The sequence below is a fragment of the Saimiri boliviensis genome, chromosome 9, assembly GCF_048565385.1.
Source record: "Saimiri boliviensis isolate mSaiBol1 chromosome 9, mSaiBol1.pri, whole genome shotgun sequence".
Classification (NCBI taxonomy): domain Eukaryota; kingdom Metazoa; phylum Chordata; class Mammalia; order Primates; family Cebidae; genus Saimiri; species Saimiri boliviensis.
Genome location: NC_133457.1, coordinates 109,463,191 through 109,483,223, shown reverse-complemented (window position 1 = coordinate 109,483,223; position 20,033 = coordinate 109,463,191). Strand labels below are relative to the sequence as shown.

Below are 20,033 nucleotides of genomic sequence, written 5' to 3'. Positions count from 1 at the left end.
AGGATTAGCCATCACATTCTGCCATGTCCTTACATTAGCTGGGTAAAGAAACTACAAACCGGGACAGGAAAGAGGGGCAAGGTGATTGGTCCTCCCCCCTTGGTTTCATCAAGCCTGGGTCTATACTACTATGGGTGAGGCTATCTTGTCCTTTATTCCTACATCCACTTCTAGAGCCCTTGCTATTCTCAGTTCCCGCAAGACAGAGGGCACAGCAGGTTCACCACCTGTGTTTATTACAAACTGTTTAATTGCTCCTTATCCCAATAACTTTACAAATAAAGAACCACATGCCAGTCTGGGGGTGCTGTGCAGTGAGTCACTACAAACTTGCTCAGGTGCAGCTTAATGCCACTGAGATCCATCTAGGAGCAGTCCCAGTGGTGGCCTCAGCCGTGTGAGGAAGAGGGCTTTGAAGAAGGGTTGCCGAGTGTGACAGGGGACCCGGCCTCAGGTCTGTGGTGGTGCTTCAACAGCACGATGCTCATTCTCTGTCCGTAGTGTCTCCATATACTTTCTCATCTTCTCCACCATCCAGGAAGGTAGGACGAAGGATTTCAATTCTTCTAGCTTTAGGTCCAGGCATCCTCTGGAACAGACAATGGAGGAGGAAGTTGGGGGAAGTGAGGATGTAGGTCCTGCCTCATCCTGGGGCTACTTTGAGGCAGGGGGAGAAGGGGGGGCCCACTGGTCTTACCTGTAGTCATCACTGGCAGCAAGGTCCCGGATGTCCTCCTCGATGAGGAGGTAGGCCTGGGGCAGAAGGGAGAGTGGTCACTGCCTGATTCATTTCACTCCAACTCAGTAACACTTCATTAAACATCTGCTTAATGTAAGGCCTGCTACTAGGTGGAAGAGGGGGATGTGGTCTGCAATGTAGTGAGGAAGAGTAAGTGGGGAGAGATGGGAATGGTTCCTTGAGACAATCTTTTACTAAAGTAGATGCTTTATGGGTGGGAGAGTAGGGAATGGTGACTTATTTATAGCCTCTTCTTTTAAAAAAGGACCCATTTCTCTCTTGGTATGGAGAAAAAATTTAAAAAATAAAAATAAAAAAAGTAAAGAAAAAAAAGGAAAAAAGGGACCTGCTATTACTCCTCCACCTTTTGGTTAAGATCAAGTGCATGAAAGGACCCAAGGTTGGTTATGACAAAATGGCAAAGAACGTCAGCAAAATATACATGGAAACAGGAAATCAGGAAGAGGAAACCATATGCTCCCTCTGAGGACAAAGATAACTTGGTTTAGAACTTCGTAGCAAAATAGAAAACATGGTAACTGCCCTGCTGTCTAGTAATTGGCCTGTATTGTACTGGGGCCTGTAGAAATACTTTGTCACAATGCCTTGATCTACAGTGGGTGAGGGCCCTTTTGTGAACGTTAACATATAAGAAGAGATGTTTGTCACATTAGAAAGCCTCTGTGGGGCTGGGTGTGGTGGCTTATGCCTGCAATCCCAGCACTTTGGGAGGCCGAGGTGGGAGGATCACCTGAAGTCAGGAGTTCGAGACCAGTGTGACCAACATGGAGAACATGGTGAAAGGGTGAGGTGGCAGAGGGAGACCTAAGAACAGGGAAGGGAACCTGAGGATTACAATGTGCTCTTTAGCATGAAGAAATGGGCCTTATAAGTCTCTCTTCTCACATTGGTCAGGCTTTGGAAATCAGATTTGGAGGTAAGCTGTCACCCACAGCCAGAATCCTGGTTCCCAGGTGGGGTGGGTCCCTGGCAATGGCACATATGAATAATGCTTACCATCTTGCCCCCTGTTGCCCGCATGTGATGCTGCTCAGCCAGCCAGTGCTTGTCCTGGGGGTCAGCTGCATACTGTAAGGGATGAAGTAGGAGCATTAGCCTGAGGTAAGGGGTTCTTCTCATTTGGTCCTAGAGCATACTCTTGCCCTTTGAGCAGTCCTTACCAAAAGTCCTTGTCTCCTAGCGTGGTGGATGTAGAGGGCTCATTAATCTCTTCAGACCAAGCTGAGCTAAGCCCAGAGGGCAGACCATGGGACCCAATTCCCATAGACTTAGTATACTCCCAATCCCCAGTCCCTCTGTCAAAATGAAGCACCCTAGCAACTGGTGGGACTGATAACTATTATTTTAGAGCTTCCTCTTTTCAAAAGTGATCTGAGGTGGCTTATAATGTCTGTGATTATTATGGTGATGATAATAAAACAAAAATTAGGACACCTAGTTTTTGAGTTACAAATAAGGTTTGTTTGTTTATTTATTAAGACACAGTCTCACTCTGTTGTCCAGGCTGAAGTGCAGTGGCACTATCGTGGCTCACTGCAATCTCCACTTCCTGGGTTCAAGCTGTTTGTCTGCCTTAGCCTCCTGAGTGGCTGGGATTACAGGCGTGTGCTACCACACCTGGTTGATTTTTGTATTTTTAGTAGAGATCGGGTTTCGCCATGTTGGCCAGGCTGGTTTTGAACTCCTGGCATCAAGTGATCCACACGCCTCAGCCTCCCAAAGTGTTGGGATTACAGGCATGAGCCACCATGCTCGGCCCAAATAAGGCTTAAATACTGGCTTCTAGGCTGGGTTTCTTTGCACCTGGCTGAGAAACTGTGTTTTGGTCTCTATTACCTCCTGTGTATTGTCTGAATCTTTTTACAACAGGAATGGGTTTATATATTATTTCTATAATCAAAAAGTTTAAAAATGAAAAATATTTGAATAACATCTTCTGAAGGACAGAAAAATGGGCCAAAGATATAACAGGCAGCTTACAGAAGAAATACACATAGATTCTAAATGACTGAAAAGATACTTATAATCACTAATAGAGAATTGTAAAGTTGGGCCAGGAGCAGTGGCTCATGTCTATAATCCCAGCACTTTGGGAGGCCAAAGATGTTGATCATTTGAAGTTGGGAGTTCGAGATCAGCCTGGTCAATATGGTGAAAACCTGTCTCTACTAAAAATATAAAAATTAGGTGGGCGTGGCGGCACATCCCTGTAATCCCAGCTACTTGGGAGGCTGAGGCAGAATTGCTTGAACCTGGGAGACGGAGGTGGCAATCAGCTGAGATCACATCACAGCACTCCAGCCTGGGCAACAGAGGGAGACTCCGTCCCATTAAAAAACAAACAAACAAAAAAACAGAATTGTAAAGTGAAACAGAAAACGTGTTCTCTCCAGTTATTGGACTGGAAAGATTAAAATGAGAGGTAATAACCATTGGTAATGAGAGTGTGAGTTGGGAGTTTATTACAAATGGTGGATTTTAGAGTTGGGAGATTATGCTAATAATAATTAACATTTATTGAGCCCTTACTATGTGCCAGGCATTATGCTAAGTGCTTTACTACACTCTGTTAGTTAACCTTGGTCTATCACTTTTCCCATCTTACAGAGGACAAAAACAGACTCAGATATGTGGATCAATTCCCAGACTTGAGCTAGTTAAAAAAAGGAAAAAGAAATGTGGAGCCATTTGTTCAAGTTCATGCAGCCAGTAATGGAATGAGGCCTGAAGCCGTATTTTTAACCATGCTGAAGGGGGAATTCAAAGTAGGTCCAAGAGCGTATTGATTGTGGGGATGATACAAAGAAAACTCTTGGAAGAGGCAGATCTTAAAGAACAGTCAGGCAGTTAAGAGTGGGCGAGGAAGCCACCTAGGTAAAGGGAATAGCAAGAGTGATGACATCGAGAGAGACAAAGAAGGAGCCACTGGGCAAACTGTTTAAGTGTTGGGATGTGAGGACATCAGACTGGAGAACACTGAGCAGGTATGCCGTTCAAAGAACTTGAAAACTTGCACAGAATGTGGTAGAGAAAGCTGTGATTCTGGGATCCCACAGGGGCTGTGGAGTTCTGGCAAGGGGTGCCAAGCCTTATGTAGAGGTGCAAAAAACATGTGTGTTCCACACATGTACTGCTATTTTCTAATCTACTTCGATGCTGTTGTGAACCGATAAAATACAAAATCATCTAAGATGGTGAGTGAGTTTATGATTTCCTTTATTATTCCCTCAAACAGTGGGGATCAAAACATAGCTGCTCTCAGGAGTTCCCTCTTTGAAAAGGCGTAGGACCCTGCCTTGCTCCAAACTCTGTTTTACAGACAGCCAAATGTACTAGTGGTTAAGAGCTCAGGCTTTGGTGAAGACAGACCTGGGTTTGAATCCTGACTCACCACTTCTAGCTGAGTAACTGTGGGCAAGTCACTCAGCCTTTCTCAACCTCTGATTGTTCTGAATTTGTGAAATAAGGATGGCAATACTTTTTTTTTTTTTTCGAGACGGAGTTTCGCTCTCGTTACCCAGGCTGGAGTGCAATGGCGCGATCTCGGCTTACCGCAACCTCCGCCTCCTGGGTTCAAGCAATTCTCCTGCCTCAGCCTCCTGAGTAGCTGGGATTACAGGCACGTGCCACCATGCCCAGCTAATTTTTTGTATTTTTAGTAGAGACGGGGTTTCACCATGTTGACCAGGATGGTCTCGATCTCTTGACCTTGTGATCCACCCACCTCGGCCTCCCAAAGTGCTGGGATTACAGGCTTGAGCCACCGTGCCCGGCGGCAATACTTATTTTTTAAGATAAGGTTAAGTGTGGTATTTAAAACTGTGTTTGGCATCCAATAAACATGCAGGGAAAGTAGCTGTTATTACTGAGACACAGAGGTGCTGAGTAAATCATGAAAAGTTAAGGTGAATGGCAGAGGTGCAACTAGAACCCAGATGTCCTGACTCCCAGATCAGTGTTTGTTCTAAGCTTCTCTGTGCCGTGTGGAGTTCCCAGACTACTCCCAATCCATGGCCTGCTTTCCTCTCAGCCCTCACCTACCTTAAAGAGGTGTGGATGCTTGATGTAGATTCTCCCTCTGGTGCCCCCCATCCCCAGGGCCCTGAAAAGTAAAAGCCAAGTGGTCAAGATTCCAGAAAGTACAGTTCCTACTGGTGAACTCCTGAGCTGTTTCCTCTACCAGTGCCAAAGCTCTTAAACTTACTTGTTGGCTCGAGATCCCAACACAAAGGTGGTAGATTCATTCAGGCGAGCTGGGTCCCACTATGGAAAAAATAAAGAAGGTGGTGAGGCTGAAGTTTAAACTAGTGGGCAGAACAGAAACACTCCTCCCCCTACCCTTTTCTCACGCTTACCCTTATCTAGTATTCAATTAACAGTTTACTCCAGACACTGAGTACTCACAATATGCTAGGCCCTGTCTATGCTAGATACTGGGGATAAAGAGATGAATAAGATACAGTCTCCATTTTCTTTTTTTTTTGAGACGGAGTTTCACTCTTGTTACCCAGGCTGGAGTGCAATGGCACGATCTCGGCTCACCGCAAACTCTGCCTCCTGGGTTCAGGCAATTCTCCTGCCTCAGCCTCCTGAGTAGCTGGGATTACAGGCACGTGCCACCATGCCCAGCTGAATTTTTGTATTTTTAATAGAGACGGAGTTTCACCATGTTGACCAGGATGGTCTCGATCTCTTGACCTCGTGATCCACCCGCCTCGGCCTCCCAAAGTGCTGGGATTACAGGCTTGAGCCACCGCGCCCGGCCTTACAGTCTCCATTTTCTAGGGCGCCACAGACATATGTACGGATAATTATACCATGATGCGATGAGGCAATGACACAGGTGAGTGCAGAGCCTGAGGGCTGCCAAGGGGAGGGCACAGCTGGGAAGGCTTCCTTAGAGAGGCATTTCCCAAGTTAATTCTGAAAGGGTGAGCACAAGTTGGGGTAAAGGGGGGGTGAGGAACAAGGCAATTCCAGACAGGGGGCAGCATGCGCAAAGACAGGTGAGAGTCGGCTTGGCATGCTGGAGAAACTACTGGTAACTCTGTGTTGCTAACAGAGTACAAACTAGGAAGTGACAATTGACGGGGCTGGAGAGGGAAACCCAGAGGAGCTGGAGGTCCTATGAGATTATGTTCAGGGGACTGCATTTTATTTCTTCTGCAGGCATTGGGGACTTACTGAAGGCCTCTAAATAGGGAGTGAGAGTCAGACTTACTTTAAAGACAGCTGAGTCTTCTAGCAATGTAGATAATGGATAAGGGGCAAGACGACAGGCAGGGAGAGCAGCTGAGAGGCCGCTGTGATAAAGCAGTTGGAATGGCCTGAGCTAGGGCAGAAGTAAGGATGAAGAGAAGGAAATAGGAACTGCAATATGTTTAAGAGGAATAATTGTCCAAGAATTGAGTAGATGTTGGGAGGTGAGAAAAAGGAGGAGGCAAAGATGATTAAGGTGAGTAATATAAAGAAGGGCTGTCAGGAAAGATTCTGATTTCGTGTTTGGATATGCTGAGTCTGAAATGCCTATGGAACCTCCAGCAGAGTGGTCAAGCAGATAGTAGGATATACAAGTTTTAAAGCAGAAAGAGAGGCATGGGATGGACAAAGAGGTATGAGTTTTAGAACATGGTGGTCCCCAAAACCTTAAGAGTACATGATTTATATTATCCAGAGAGTTACTTTAGATGGAGCAGTGGGCCAAGGAGAGAAGTCTGGAGAACATCCATTTATATAAGTCACTGCTGAAGAAGAACTCATGAGAAAGAAGGGATGTTTAGAGACGAACAGAAAGATTTAGGGGAATGCAGGACCATTATTCTAAGCGAACAGAGTTTTAGAAGAAAGGCATGATTACCAGTGTGAAAGCAGAGAGGGCCAGAAGACAAGAGATGGACAGCAGCTACTAGACACAGCCTCAATGAGGACAGGGGTGCTATATCAACATTATTGGAGTTCCATAGATGATTTTATTTAAGAAAGGATCTCACTGCTACAACAGTTTGCAAACAACTGCTCTGGAGGCAACAGAGGCTAATGGTTAGAAGCACAGAATCTGGTGTCAATGGGTCTTGAGTTTGAGACTTGGCTCAATCACTTATGAGCTATGTGATTCTGGGCAAGTCTCAAGTGCAGTAAGTGTGTAAGACAACGGAATAAAATAATTTCTGACCACAGGGAAGTTGGCAGAAAAGGAAACTCCTCATTTATAGATTGGTTCACAGAATCGATCTCCTAAATTTGTTACAGAGATTAAATGATAGTCTACACAAAAGATTTAAGGCATTGGCTGTTACATACTAAGTACTGAATAAGTGTTAGTGACCACTAGCTCTTACAAGGAGAAGGCTTCAGCAAAGATTCAAGGCCTCTCTTTGTTTTGGCTCTAACACCAGTTCCTACACAGGATCCTCTGTGAGCCAGTGTGGCTGGAGGTGGAGAGGGGAAGATGGCTCTGGAATGGTGTGCATGCATCCTTCGCCCTCTACCCCTTTCCCTCGTGGTGGGTCCAAGAGTTAGTGGTCACCGCCATGCTCACATAATCATACCTTAGGACCTTCCCGGCGAATTGGTTCACAGGATTTTGGTTTCCATCTGCTTGGAAGGAAAGAATAGAGGTGAATTCTCCAAGGTGGGACCTAAGACCGAATGAGGCTTGCTGGTGATGGTAGGAGTTCCTCACACACTCTCACTTTAGCCCTGGGCATCCTCCTTCATGGTGACACGTTAGAGGAGGAGCAAAGGGAAAAAAGCACTGGACTGGGAGCTAATCTAGCACTAGCTCTGCTCTTACACAGTGGCGTGAGCAACTCCAAGAACCTATGAGTGGCAGTTTTCTCATCTGTCAAAAGAGCCAAAAGCAGCAACGGCCCTACCTATCTTGTGTTTGTGAGAAATAAAACTGCTTCATGTAGGAGACACGTCTAAGGTATGACAGTGAATACTATCCCATCTACTAAGCCAGTGGTTTCAAACGAACCCCAAGCCCCTGAACCAGACCAATGTGGCTTGATTTGAATATTGGGCTTCCATGAAAAGTTTTGTTTGAAAAAGATTCTGCTGCTTCAAAACCTTTTTAGAAAGTGGGGCTGGAGCGTGGGTTGACGGGGAAGGAGGGATGAACAGTTACAGCATGGAGGATTTTCAGGGCCCTGAAAGCGCTCTGTGTGATATCAGAACGGTGGACGCACGTCACTATGTATTTGTCTACGTTCATGTGCAACACCAAGAGTGAACCCTCATGGAAACTATGCACCCTGAGGATCAAGATGAGTCAGAGCAGCTTCATCAAATGTACCACTCAGGTGCCTGGTGTTGATGAGGGAGGCTGTGCATGTGTAGGGGCAGGGAGTATATGAGCTATGTCTGTACCTTCCTTTCAATTTTGCTGTGAACCTACAACTGTTCTAAAAAAATATATACATATATTTGAAAATGACCATTTTGGAGGCAATAACTGTATGACATCAGGCAAGTAATTCTCTGAGTCTGTTCTTTTTTTTTTTTTTTGAGATGGAGTCTCACTCTGTCGCCTAGGCTGGAGTGCAAAGGCACAATCTCAGCTCACTGCAACCTCTGCCTCCTGGGTTCAAGCAATTCTCTGCCTCAGTCTCCTAAGTAGCTGGGATTACAGGTGCCTGCCACCACACCCAGCTGATTTTTGTATTTTTAGTAGAGATGGGGTTTCACCATCTTGGCCAGGCTGGTCTTGAACACCTGACCTCATGATCCACCCACCTTGGCCTCCCAAAGTGCTGGGATTACAGGCATGAGCCACCGTGCCTGGCCTCTGAGTCTGTTCTTTATCTGAAAAATTAATGGTATCTTCTTTAGAGGGTGGCTCTAAAGATTAAAAGGTAAAGTACGTAAGGTATTTAGAGCAGTCATAAGCATTCATAATATATATAAAGCATATATAAGTCATATATGCTAACAATGACAAACCTCTGGTGTTTAATAAAGCTGGGCCAGACTGTTCAGGGGATAAAACAATTTCCTCCTCGCTACCCTCCTTCCTCACCCCTCAAACCAGGGTAACCCCCCTCCATGACGACTTAAGCAGATGGATCTGATTTTGCCAGGCACAGAACCCTCGCCTCTCTTCCTTCAGGACCCCTCTCTCCATCTGCTCCTTTAGGGTCTCACCACATTGTTGGTCCCTACTCACACCATGCCGGCGGCTGCCCGGTCGCTTGACAGGATGTGTCCAGGAGGCCGTCCTTTCCTCTGCCACAAAGAAAAGCTGTCAGAGGCCTGCCCCTGGGGTTACTCCCCATACCCTGTGGGCGGCTCTGGGGTCACTTGGTAGAGATGGTTTTTCAAAGAGATCAAATGATATTTGACAGGGACGGGGAGAAAAACTGCCTCTCATGCCCAGGAAGGCTCAAAAAGGCTTTGAGGAAGTCCAGTACTTTGTGGAGTGAAGAGCCATTTTTTTTCTTTTATCGGTGAAGAGCCTTTTTTGAGAGACAGGGTCTCCCTCTGTCACTCAGCCTGGAGTGCAGCAGGATAATCATTATCTCACTGCAGCCTTGAACTCCTGGGCTCAGTGATCCTCCCACCACAGCCTTTTATGTAGCTAGGACAACAGGCATGTGCCAGCAGGCCTAGCTAATTTATTTTTTTGTTGTAGAGACAGGGTCTCACTATGTTACCGAGATGGGTCTCAAAACTCCTGGGCTCAAGTGATCCTCCCCAGTTTGGCCTCCCAAAGTGTTGGGATTACAGGCATGAGCCACCACACCTGGCCTGAAGAGCCTTTTTCAGCCAGAAAATGAAACAAGGAAATGGTTTACCTTTTTAGGAAGGGGGCTTCCTCGATGGGCACATTCTTCTTCTGCCTGCCGGCCACGCTAAAAGAAAACGAAGGGAGTTAGCAGAAGGTCAGTGCCTGGGAGCTGCAGGTCTGTTGGAGTTGCAGAAGACAGACTCCTGGACTACAGCCCTCCAGCCTTGCTCTGACCCAGGCCACAGAAACCCATCTAGCATGATGCCGTTTGGACCTGGTCCTACAAATGGAAGATACCTGAGACCTCCCTGGACCCACATATTTCACTTGCTTCCCAGCATGAAGGACCTCTCCCTCCAATACCCCAGAACACAGTGACTCTGACCTTTATTCCTGGAAGCTCATGGGTCAATCTGGGTACTACTTTTTCTCCATCTGAAAACAGTAGTTTAGCCTGAAGGGAAAAAGAGCAAGTGTTACCAGTTACTGTTTTTGTGGGTAAGCATACCCTATCTACTTCCCTCTTTTTTTATTTGGAGACAGTCTCTGTTGCCCGGGTTGGAGTGCAGCAGCACTACCTTGGCTCACTGCAACCTCCATCTGCTGGGTTCAAGTGATTCTCATGCCTCAGCCTCCAAAGTAGCTGGGACTGTATACAGGCATGTGTCACCACACCCAGCTAATTTTTGTATTTTTAGAAAAGATGAGATTTCACCATGTTGGCCAGGCTGGTCTTAAACTCCTGACATCAAGTGATCTGCCCACTTCCAAAGTGCTTGGATTACAGGCATGAGCCACAATTCCTGGCTCCCTGCTTCAATTTTTATAGACATAACTCCAAACTGGGTTAAAACTCTTCTGTGGTTAATACAAAGACATAATAAATATATGTGTGTGTGTGTGTATGTGTATGTATATTAAAAAAATATATATATTATATATATATATATTTTTTTTTTTGAGATGGAGTTTTGCTCTTGTCGCCCAGGCTGGAGTGCAATGGTGTGAGCTTGGCTCACTGCAACCCCTGCTTCCTGGGTTCAAGCAATTCTCCTGCCTCAGCGCCCCAAGTAGCTGGGATTACAGGTGCCCACCACAATGCTCAATTAATTTTTTTATTTTTAGTAGAGACAAGGTTTTACCACGTTGGCCAGGCTGAGCTCAAACTTTCAACCTCAGGTGATCTACCTGCCTTGGCCTCCCAAAGTGCTGTGATTACAGGCATGAATCACTGCACCCGGCCATGTATGTTTATATTTATATGCATAGAAATATAAATCTGTTTAAAAAAAAATTAAGGAATGACCATAGCTGAAAAAATTAAAAAATGTAAAAAAGTAAAATAAACTACTGTTAATGTTTCAATGTAAATTCTTCCTTGCTTGTCCCACATAAATACATAACTACATGTTTTTTAAAAATAAATATATTAGTATAACACATATTCCTCAGTAAGCTGCTATATTTATTTTTTTTTCCCCAAGATGAAGTCTTGCTCTGTTGCCCAGGCTGGAGTGCAGTGGTGGCTCACTGCAACCTCTGCCTCCCAGGTTAAAGCAATTCTCCTATCTCAGTCTCCTAAGTAGCTTGGGATTACAGGCATGCCACCATGCCCGGCTATTTTTTTTTTTTTTTTTTTTTTTGGTATTTTTAGTAGAGGCGGGGTTTTACCATGTTGGCCAGGCTGGTTTCAAACTTCTGACCTTCTGATCTACTTGCCTTGGCCTCCCAAAGTGCTGGGATTACAGGCGTGAGCCTCTGCGCCTGGCCTGCAGTCTTTCTTTTAATAAATATTGAGTACCTAGGACCTAAGTGCTGTGGACACAGCAGTAACTAGGACAAGCTCTTGTGGAGTTTATATTCTGTGGGTAACCTGGATAATAAGCACAGAAACAAACATGGTAATTGTGGATCACGACAGATGCTGTGAGGGAAAAAAAAGAAAACCCAGACAGATGTGACAGAGAAACACCAGAGTGGGAGGGCTACTTTGAGGGAGTAGCCAGGGAAGGCTTGCTCAGAAGGTGGCCTCTGAGTTGAGTTGCGAAGAAGGCTGTAAAAAAAAGCCAGGCAGAAGCATCTCAGCAGCAGGAAGGAGTGCAGAAGCCTGAAGGTGGGAACACTTCGCTCATTTGAGGAAGAACAAGATAGAATGGGCAGAGGGGAGACGGAGCACGAGCAGGGGCCTTGCAGCCAGGTGGAGGACTGGGTTCATCTGACCTCTGCCAGTGGTATCTGACTGCGCTGAGGGCTCCCCCTTCTGGAAGCACTCTTTTCTACACACTGCCTTGTGTTCCTCCTACTTCTCTGGCCAGTCTTTCTTAGCCTTCTTTGCTGGCTTTTCCTCCTCAGTCTGGTTCTTTTCCCCCATCGTCTCATTATATATTCTATTTGCGCTCATCTAGAAATTCTCATATATTAGTTGGTATCTATCAACCATGACTCCATAATTTTTAAAGTCTTCAGCTGTAGACAAAAGGTTATCGTCTGAGCTCTCGAATTACATACCAAATAGTCTGCACCATGTCTATGCTTGGGTGGCTCAAAGCTGCTAATCCATAATTGGATTCATGCTCTTCTCCAAACCTTGTCCCTTTTCAGAGTGAACAAGTCTCAATGTGTAACTGTGCATACATTTGTGTGGTAATCTAATCTAAGCCTGTCTGTTAACTAGGCTGTAAATTCTTTTTTTCTTTTTTTTTTTTGAGATGGAGTTTCACTCGTTACCCCGGCTGGAGTGCAATGGCGTAATCTCCGCTCACCGCAACCTCCGCCTCCTGGGTTCAGGCAATTCTCCTGCCTCAGCCTCCTGAGTAGCTGGGATTACAGGCATGCGCCACCATGCCCAGCTAATTTTTTGTATTTTTAGTAGAGACGGGATTTCACCATGTTGACCAGGATGGTCTCGATCTCTCGACCTCGTGATCCACCCACCTCGGCCTCCCAAAGTGCTGGGATTATAGGCGTGAGCCACCGTGCCCGGCCGGCTGTAAGTTCTATGAGAGAAGGAAGTTTGTTCATTTATCATTTGTTCATTCATTTAGTCAATAATTCAGCAAACTCAGTAAACATACTAAGAGCCATATTCCAAGGCTGGGAATACAGTGGTGAACAAGATTAGGCCTTACAGCTCAAGATTTTAGCAGAGGTAGGAGTGCAAGAAGACCTCTCTGATATTTAAACTAAGATCTGAAGAAGGAGCCAGCTATATAGAGTTAAGGGTAGATTACTCCAGGTACTAAGAACAGCAAGTGAAATGGCCTGAGCTTGTTTAGAGGACCAGAAAGGAGTTCAGAACAGCTACAGTATCGTCAATAAAAGGGAGGTGAGATGAAACGAAGTTAAAGAAGCAGGCAGAAGCTGATCCAGGTAGGGCTCTGTGGGTCATGGTAAGGCATTAGGACTTTATTCTGCCTGCAACAGGAAAGTCATTGAAGAGTTTTAAAAAGGGGAGTGATGGCCAGGCACGATGGCTCACCCCTGTAATCCCAGCACTTTGGAAGGCTTAGGCGAGTGGATCACCTGAAGTCAGGAGTTTGAGACCAGCCTGACCAACATGGAGAAACCCCGTCTCTACTAAAAATACAAAATTAGCTGGGCATGGTGGCGCATGCCTATAATCTCAGCTATTTGGGAGGCTGAGGCAAGAGAATTGCTTGAACCTGGGAGGCACAGGTTGCAGTGAGCCAAGATCGTGCCTTTGCGCTCCAGCCTGGGCTACAGAGCGAAACTCCATTAAAAAAAAAAAAAAAAAAAGGTGGAGTGACATGATCTAATTCATCTTTACAGAGATCTGTCTGGTTGCTGTAAGAAGATGATTGGAACTGGCTAACAGTGAATATAGCTCTGGACTGAGCTATAAATGTGTCAATTATGAGCAGCTGAATTGGCTTCAAAGCCACAGGACTAGATGAAAACACCTATGAAAACAGTGAACCATGAAAGAGAAAGGGTTTAATGATTGAACTTGGGAAGGCACCAACAGTCGGAGGTTGGGGGGCAGGGCGACGGAGAAGAGTAGGCAATTAAGTTGGAGCAAACAGAGGAGTGTTCCAAGAAACATGAAATGATCCACTGTGACAAATGTCACTGTGAAGCTAAGTTAAGGACAGTTAGGGACCACAGGGTTTGAAAACATGGGAGGTTACTAGTGACCCGGACAAGAAGGGTTGCAGTGAAGTAGTAGGGACTGAAGTGAAAACAAAGTGAACAGAATGAACAGGAGGAGAGAAAGTGGGCCAGCGACTATTAGCGAACTTTCCTGATGTCTCCCTATAAAAGGGTGATGCTAACAATTTCTATTAATAACAGCAGCTGACATATGTAAACAGGTTCTCTACTCTCTTGGGAGCAGTCATTTATAGACCTGATGTCATACCTCCTGACCACACCAGAGAGGCAGGGAGGCCGCACGGTGCTCACCCCCATGATACCAAACAGGGCCATGATGACTCGATCCACCAAGTACTTGCAGAGATGTGACATATCTTAGCTATTCTAATTACTGTGTGTCTTAAGCCATTTCTTTTTTTTGCTAGCCTTTTAAAAGTTTTTCTAGCTTTATTGAGGTATAATTGATAAACGGAAATGGTATATATTCACGGTGTACAATGTGATGAACTGACATACATATACACAGTGAAATGATTACCACAATGAAATCAATCAACACATCCACTGCTACCATTTTGTGTGTGTGGACACTTAAGATCTATGGTCTCAGCAAATTTCAAACAACAAGAGAGATATGTGGTCACCATGTACAAACAACTGTCCAGAACTTGTTTGTCTTATAACTAAAAGTTTGTACCCTCTGATTAACCTCCTATTCTCCCCTCCAGCTACTGCCATTTTACACTTATCTTCTATGAGTTTGCTAAGCCACACTTTCTTCATCTGTATAATAGGAGTTAAAAGGTCTTCTGTACACGGTTTCTTCTGAGACATAAAAAAATAATGCATTTATCCTGGTACCTGACATATAGTAGCTACTTCCCTTCCCTTGTTTGTCAGCAACAGCCTCAAGCCTATCTAGATATGTGGCTTGTTGGGCATTCCCCAAACTACCACTGACGATAAGATCACTTTTCTTTTTTTTTTGGAAGTTTCACTCTTGTTGCCCAGGCTGGAGTGCAATGGTGCAATCTTAGCTCACTGCAATCTCCGCCTCCTGGGTTCAAGCGATTCTCCTGCTTCAGGAGTATCTGGGATTACAGGCATGCGCCACCACAGCTGGCCAATTTTGTATTTTTAGTAGAGACAGGGTTTCTCCATGTTGGTCAGGCTGGTCTTGAACTCCCAACCTCAGGTGATCCACCCACCTCGGCCTCCCAAAGTGCTGGGATTACAGGTGTAAGCCATTGCGGGCCAGCCTTCTTTTTTTTTATTTTTTATTTTTAAAGACAGAGTCTTGCACTGTCACCCAGGCTGGAGTATAGTGGTGGCACGTCAGCTCACTGTAACCTCTGCCTCCCGGGTTCAAGGGATTCAAGTGCCTCAGTGTCCCAAGTAGCTAGGATTACAGGCGTGCACCACCACACCCAGCTAATTTTCGTATTTTTTGTAGAGATGGGGTTTCCCCATGTTGCCCAAGCTGGCTTTGAATGATCTGCCAATCTTGACCTTCCAAAGTGCTGGGATTACACGTGTAAGCTACCATGCCTGGCCTAAGATCACATTTCTTGTCAGAGGCTCGAGAGCTAAATCTTGTGCCTGAATCTCTTGACCCCCTTGGTCTCACCTGCTCCAGGCAGCTCCGACAGGCCTCCTGGATCAGCTGCTCTGCATCCACCTCTTCCCCAACATTGTCTCGCACGTTGAGTGCTGCCTTCTGGAAGAACTAGGGCAGTACAACAGAGGACAAGGTCAGAAGCCCTGTTAATGCACATCGACCTAAAGGAAACGGAATATAAGACAAGCTTTTATCCTAGCCTCATTCAGAAGGAAAAAGTGGTTATGAGCAAGGTTTTGGGACTGGTCAGATTTAGATTCACATTTTAGGCTCTTCCTCCTCCCTTTATTCCCCCTCTTAAGGATACAATCATGGAGGGGCCCAAAAGGTTAATGTGTAAACAGTGCAAAAATCAAAGAATAACCTAAATGTCTAAATTAGCTTAAATAAATGATGGCATATATGCAAATATTAAAAATCACAATAAAGATGATATAAGAGAATATAGTTTTGACATGTAAAGGTATTCATGATATACCTCAAAGTGAAGAAAGGAGGCTGTAGAATAGTTTGGTAAATGTGAGCCTTTTAATGCAATATAGCACAAGCAAACACAGAGACAAAAGAATCCTAGAGCTATATACTGAAGTAACAGAGGGAATATTGTAGGTGACTGTTTTCTTCTCTTGGTTTATCTATATCCTCTTGCTTTTTATAATTTGCATATATTACTTCTATAGAAGAAAAAAAGAATGCCTGTGTCTGAAGTGAATAGGCCGGTGTAGGCCAGATGATATTAAGATAGCAGAAAGTCCTAATTGAATTCTGACTGCCCAGTCTGAAGTTAACATCCATGGGATGGAGAGGAGTGAGATGTGACAAGGGCAGCAGGAGGCCTGCAACCCCAGTTGGCTGTGAAAAGGGAAGGAAGAAAGTTTCTCTGCTGGGTAAGCAGGAGAGTTTGAGCCTGAATACATGAGAAGGTAAGGTGATGAGGTCCCAAACACAGCTGCGAGGCATCTGGGAATGTACTCATATAAACAGTCATCTCTAAAAAATGTCTAGCCAAATGCCTAGAAAAAGTGTCTGTTCTCTCTGGGGTATAGGAAAATTCTGGAACCTAAACCCAGTACTTCTGTTGTGAGAGACAATTATGGGAATGTACTGCCATTTCCCATTTAGCAAGGTTAAATGCCTCTGTTGTTAACATCAAACCAAGGAGAAGAGTGCTAAGGGACTGGATTAGAAACTTCAGGCCAAAGTAAATGATCAGATGAGTTTAATTTAAAATGAAAAGCTAAAAATTGGAGATGAATACTGGTGTTCAGTATCAACTAACTGAAAGCCAGTTAAAATAGTTTAGGTACTTTACAACCAGCCTGTGAGGTGGGCAGTGTAATGGATATACGGTAAGTATAAGCTATCTCAGGATTCGAGAATGAAATCAGATCACGGTGTAATATTGCCTCACTGCAACCTCTGCCTTCTGGGTTCAAGTGATTCTCGTGCCTCAGCCTCCTGAGCAGCTGGGATTACAGGCATGGGCCACCATATCCAGCACATTTTTGTATTTTTAGTAGAGATGGGGTTTTACCATGTTGGCCAGGCTGGTCTTGATCTCCTGACTGCATGATCTGCCTGCCTCGGCCTCCCCAAGTGCTGGGATTACAGGCATGAGCCACTGCGCCCGGCTGGTATAACTTTTCTAGAGAGCAATTTTCTTGACAGAAAGATAGGATTTTGCATATACCCACCAATTCCATCTCTGGGAATTTATCCCACAGCAATACCCTCACAAGTAAACAAAGATGTATATTCAGAATGTTCACTGTAGTATTGTTTGTCATAGAGAAAAACAAAACATTCTGAATATTTTAGGGGGTAGCTTATGGAAGCTAGTCTATCAAATAGACTACTTTGCCACTATTACAAAGGAATTGGGGTGAACTATTATGTACTGACTTAGAGACACGACCAAAATATGTCAAGTAGGCCAGGTGCAGTGGCTCGCGCCTGTAATCCCAGCACTTTGGGAGGCCGAGGGAGGATCACTTTAGGTCAGGAGTTTGAGACCAGCCTGGCCAACATGGTGAAACCCTGTCTCTACTAAAAATACAAAAAAATTAGCCAGGTGTGGTGGTGCACACTTATAATCCCAGCTACTTGGGAGGCTGAGGTGGGATGATCACTTGAAGCTCAGAGTCTCCTCTTTCCCAGTCCTGTATTCTTTTTACTGTCTGTAGATCTCCATAGCCTTGTGTACTGGGGATCCCAAAGCTGCTATGCAAGCCAGTGGCTGGGATATAAGTCCCATGCAGGGTCATCCTTACCTTGCTGTCACTGTTTACAGAGAGTATCTGTTTGTTCACTGCTACATCCCCAGTGCCTACAATAGTGCCTGGTAGTATGGTAGTCGCTCAATAAATATTTTTTTTTTCTTTTGAGATGGAGGTTTGTTCTTGTTGCCCAGGCTGGAGTTCAATGGCACAATGTCAGCTCACTGCAATTTCCGCCTCCCAGGTTCAAGCAATTCTCCTGCCTCAGCCTCCCGAGTAGCTGAGATTACAGCCATGTGCCACCACAACCAGCTAATTTTGTATTTTTAGTAGAGACAGGGTTTCTCCATGTTGGTCAAGCTGAGCTCCTAACCTCAGGTGATCTGCCCGCCTTAGCCTCCCAAGGTGCTAGGATGACAGGAAAGAGCCACTGTGCCCGGCCTCCCTTGTTATTCTTTCATCCTGTGTCCCTCTCACCTTCATGTACTTGTTGAAGACAGTCTGGATCTCCTCGTTGATGCTAGGCTGCAAGACAGCCCGAAGCAGATCCATGGAGATGGCAGGATCTGTGAAACTGCATTCAGGAGGGAGACAGGGTGAGGGGGCATGTCCCAAACATATTCCTTCCCAGTCTGCCCAGTCAATTTTAGACACACAATTCTTTGACAATACTAGACAGCTTTTATTGAAAACTAGCTACATGTTCCGATTTTGTGCAAATCACAGAGGCATGACTTTATTTCATTCTCATAATAACTCTATGAAGTGGGTATTATTTGCTTTCTTTCTTTTTTTTTTAAAAAGAGATGGAGTTTGGCCATGTTGGTCAGGAGGCTGGTTTTGAACTCCTGACCTCATGATCTGCCCACTTTGGCCTCCAAAAGTGCTGGGATTACAGGCGTGAGCTACTGTGCCCAGCCGTGGGTATTATTTTCAAAGTGTGTGGTTTTTTTTTTTTTGAGATGGAGTTTCACTTTGTCGCCCAGGCTGGAGTGCAGTGTTGTGGTTTTGGCTCACTGTAACGTTTGCCTCCTGGGTTCAAGCAATTCTCCTGTCTCAGCCTCCTGAGCAGCTGAGATTACAGACATGTGCCACCATGCCCGGCTAATTTTTGTATTTTTAGTAGAGACAGGGTTTTTCACCATGTTGGTCAAGCTGGTCTTGAACTCCTGACCTTAGGTGATTCATCCGTCTTGGCCTCCCAAAGTGCTAGGATTACAGGCGTGAGCCACTGAGCCCGGCCATCAAAGTGTTTTTATGAAATATAAAACAGAAAAGTCTACACACTTTAATGAGTAATTATAGTGAACATCCATTTCACCACTACCAGCATCCCAAAGGTCCATCTTGTTCTCTCTCCCTTTTCTGACACAGATACTATTAATCACTCTTACAGTTGAGAAAATAGGGGCTCATCAGAGTCTTCCCAAGAACACAGTTGTCTGAGTCCAGAGCCTGTGCTCTTAAACTCCACGCTATCTTATCTCTTTAGAGTCCTCAACCACAGAGCCAGTGAATATGAGGGATCTTAGGTATTGCTTACTCCACAACCCATGTCTTGCGCCCTTCCTCATTTTGTACGTGAGCACAAAATTTTGACTAGCTCAAGATCACACAGTTACAGAATCGGAGTCTCCTCTTTCCCAGTCCTGTGTTCTTTTTACCGGCTGCAGATCTCCATAGCCTTGTGCACTGGGGATCCCAAAGCTGCCATGTAAGCCAGTGGCTGGGATATAAGTCCCATGCAGGGCCAGCCTTACCTTGTCGTCATCTGTGAGCGGCGGCCCCTCCGCTGCACCTGCCGGTGCTTTATCATTATGTTCCAAGGGTTCTGTGGGGGACCAAGGGGACAAATGTCACTGCGGTTGGTGACACTGGGACGGGGTGGAAGTGGAGGGTGGGTATGAAGTTAAACCTAGGCATCCCTGCTTCTCAGATTCGACACCATCTCTCCCACCTTGGGGTAGCGGGGGAGGATAATAGTTGGAAGGCCTCCCCCTTGCGCGCCAGAAAAGAGAAACAAAGGAAGTTTCCTGCCTTAAAAGTCCCTACCCCGCCTTTCTGGCACGGCAGGAGGAAGGGAAGCACTGTATACCATGGGTCAACTCTCTGTGCCAGGTGATGTGCTGGGCGCTGTATCTGCCTTTATCTTCCCATCCCACAACTTTATGAGACAGGTACTAATCATCTCCATTTTACTGAAGAGGATCCCAGGGCTCAAGGGGTTGATAGAACTGGCCCACGTCACCTAGCTAGGAGGGCGGCACCAGAATTTGAATCCAGGTCGTCGGGCTGCGAAAACGCCAACCCCCTCTGCAGCTCCAGCCGCCGCGTTCTCTCGCCCGCGGGCCAGGGTCCCAGGAGCCCCGAGGCCCTGCCCGGCCCGAGCCCAGGCCTCCCCCGGGGCGCCCTCACCGTGAGAACCAGCTGCCCCGCTCCGCCCGCATCCCCCAGCTCCAAGCCGCCTCGCTCGGTCCCGCTGGGTCCCCGCGGCTGCTCGGCGTCGCCAGTGGCTCCCATGGCGCCCCCGGCCCCTACTACTTCGCTCGACTGTGTCACCGGCCGGAAGGTGGCTCCGTGACGTCACTGGAGCGCGCT

At 45.9% G+C, this 20,033-nt stretch overlaps 1 protein-coding gene across 2 annotated transcripts; it reads right to left on the bottom strand.

The window, feature by feature from the left end:
• Positions 1-219: 219 nt before the first annotated feature.
• On the bottom strand, positions 220-20,026 carry DNTTIP1 (deoxynucleotidyltransferase terminal interacting protein 1). 2 transcript variants are annotated; one of them, XM_039479601.1, is made up of 13 exons: positions 19,851-20,026; positions 19,196-19,266; positions 17,913-18,009; positions 15,229-15,327; positions 9,874-9,942; positions 9,556-9,612; positions 8,928-8,986; positions 7,309-7,354; positions 4,965-5,023; positions 4,802-4,862; positions 1,757-1,828; positions 698-753; positions 220-589 (listed from the first exon to the last, which is right to left on the bottom strand). In XM_039479601.1, exons 1-13 carry the CDS (start codon positions 19,953-19,955, stop codon positions 451-453), a joined length of 990 nt encoding a protein of 329 aa, XP_039335535.1. In that variant the 5' UTR covers positions 19,956-20,026; the 3' UTR covers positions 220-450. The 2 variants fall into 2 exon arrangements, with proteins under 2 accessions (XP_039335535.1, XP_039335536.1); XM_039479602.1 differs by lacking the exon at positions 9,874-9,942.
• Positions 20,027-20,033: the final 7 nt, after the last annotated feature.

Excerpts from the sequence above, each read along its gene's own strand:
- DNTTIP1 (XM_039479601.1), bottom strand. The coding sequence starts at position 19,955 with ATGGGAGCCACTGGCGACGCCGAGCAGCCGCGGGGACCCAGCGGGACC. Across the intron at positions 4,863-4,964 it reads TTGGGATCTCGAGCCAACAA|GGCCCTGGGGATGGGGGGCA; the intron begins GTAAGTTTAAGA and ends TTTACTTTTCAG. Across the intron at positions 590-697 it reads GCTGCCAGTGATGACTACAG|AGGATGCCTGGACCTAAAGC; the intron begins GTAAGACCAGTG and ends TGTCTGTTCCAG.